The 626-nt window shown below is 38.0% G+C and overlaps 1 protein-coding gene across 2 annotated transcripts in view; it reads left to right on the forward strand.

Annotated features, from left to right (window-relative positions):
- The first annotated feature begins 6 nt into the window (after window positions 1-6).
- Window positions 7-626, forward strand: part of LOC105119824 (serine/arginine repetitive matrix protein 1-like) — a 4,505-nt gene continuing 3,885 nt past the window's right edge. Inside the window, exon 1 of one of the 2 annotated variants that reach the window (XM_011018018.1) lies at window positions 7-500. In XM_011018018.1, coding sequence (XP_011016320.1) covers window positions 305-500 — 196 coding nt within the window. In that variant the 5' untranslated portion in view covers window positions 7-304. The remainder of the gene's footprint in view (window positions 501-626) is intronic. The other variant, XM_011018019.1, reaches the window with a different exon arrangement.

Raw genomic sequence — 626 nt, forward strand, 5'->3', positions numbered from 1 at the left:
TTTCTCTCTCTGCAAGTGTTTCTTTTCTCAGCTTTTGTGTAACAACAACGGTACTTGTTTTTTCTTTCTCTCTCAGGGCTTTGACTTAACAACGGAGCTCTCTTGAAGCTGTGCTCTCTGTCTCTGTAGCTTTCAGTTCTGTAAAGCGTAGCTACCTCAAAATGCTGCGTTTCGAATGCAATTTTAGATCTAAAAGGCGTGTATGAGAAACGAAGCTTGTTCTTAGCTTTCGATCCGTGAAATTTTGAGGGTATTTTGGTTGGAGAGGTTTTCTTACTTTTTTTTCTCTCAAGATTTGAATAAAATGAATCGTAGTTTTAGGGCACAGGACTCGCAAATGCAAGCAGCAGTGGTGAAGCAAAGACAACAGTTAAGAGCTACAATGATGAAAGAAAAAGAAGAAGAGCTAGCTTTGTTTTTGGAAATGAAGAAGCGTGAGAAAGAGCAGAATAATTTGTTTTTAATCAACAATACTGCAGATTCTGAAGCACCGTTTGGTAGTAATGCTTTTTACTCTTATTTCTTTTTTTTGTCGTGGATTTGATCTGGTGAAGATGTTTATTTGGTTCAAAATTTTAATTAATTTAATGTTCTGGATGTTGCTAACCCCACCCCCCCCCCCCCCA

This window comes from Populus euphratica, unplaced genomic scaffold (assembly GCF_000495115.2).
Source record: "Populus euphratica unplaced genomic scaffold, PopEup_1.0 scaffold3574.1, whole genome shotgun sequence".
NCBI classification, from domain to species: domain Eukaryota; kingdom Viridiplantae; phylum Streptophyta; class Magnoliopsida; order Malpighiales; family Salicaceae; genus Populus; species Populus euphratica.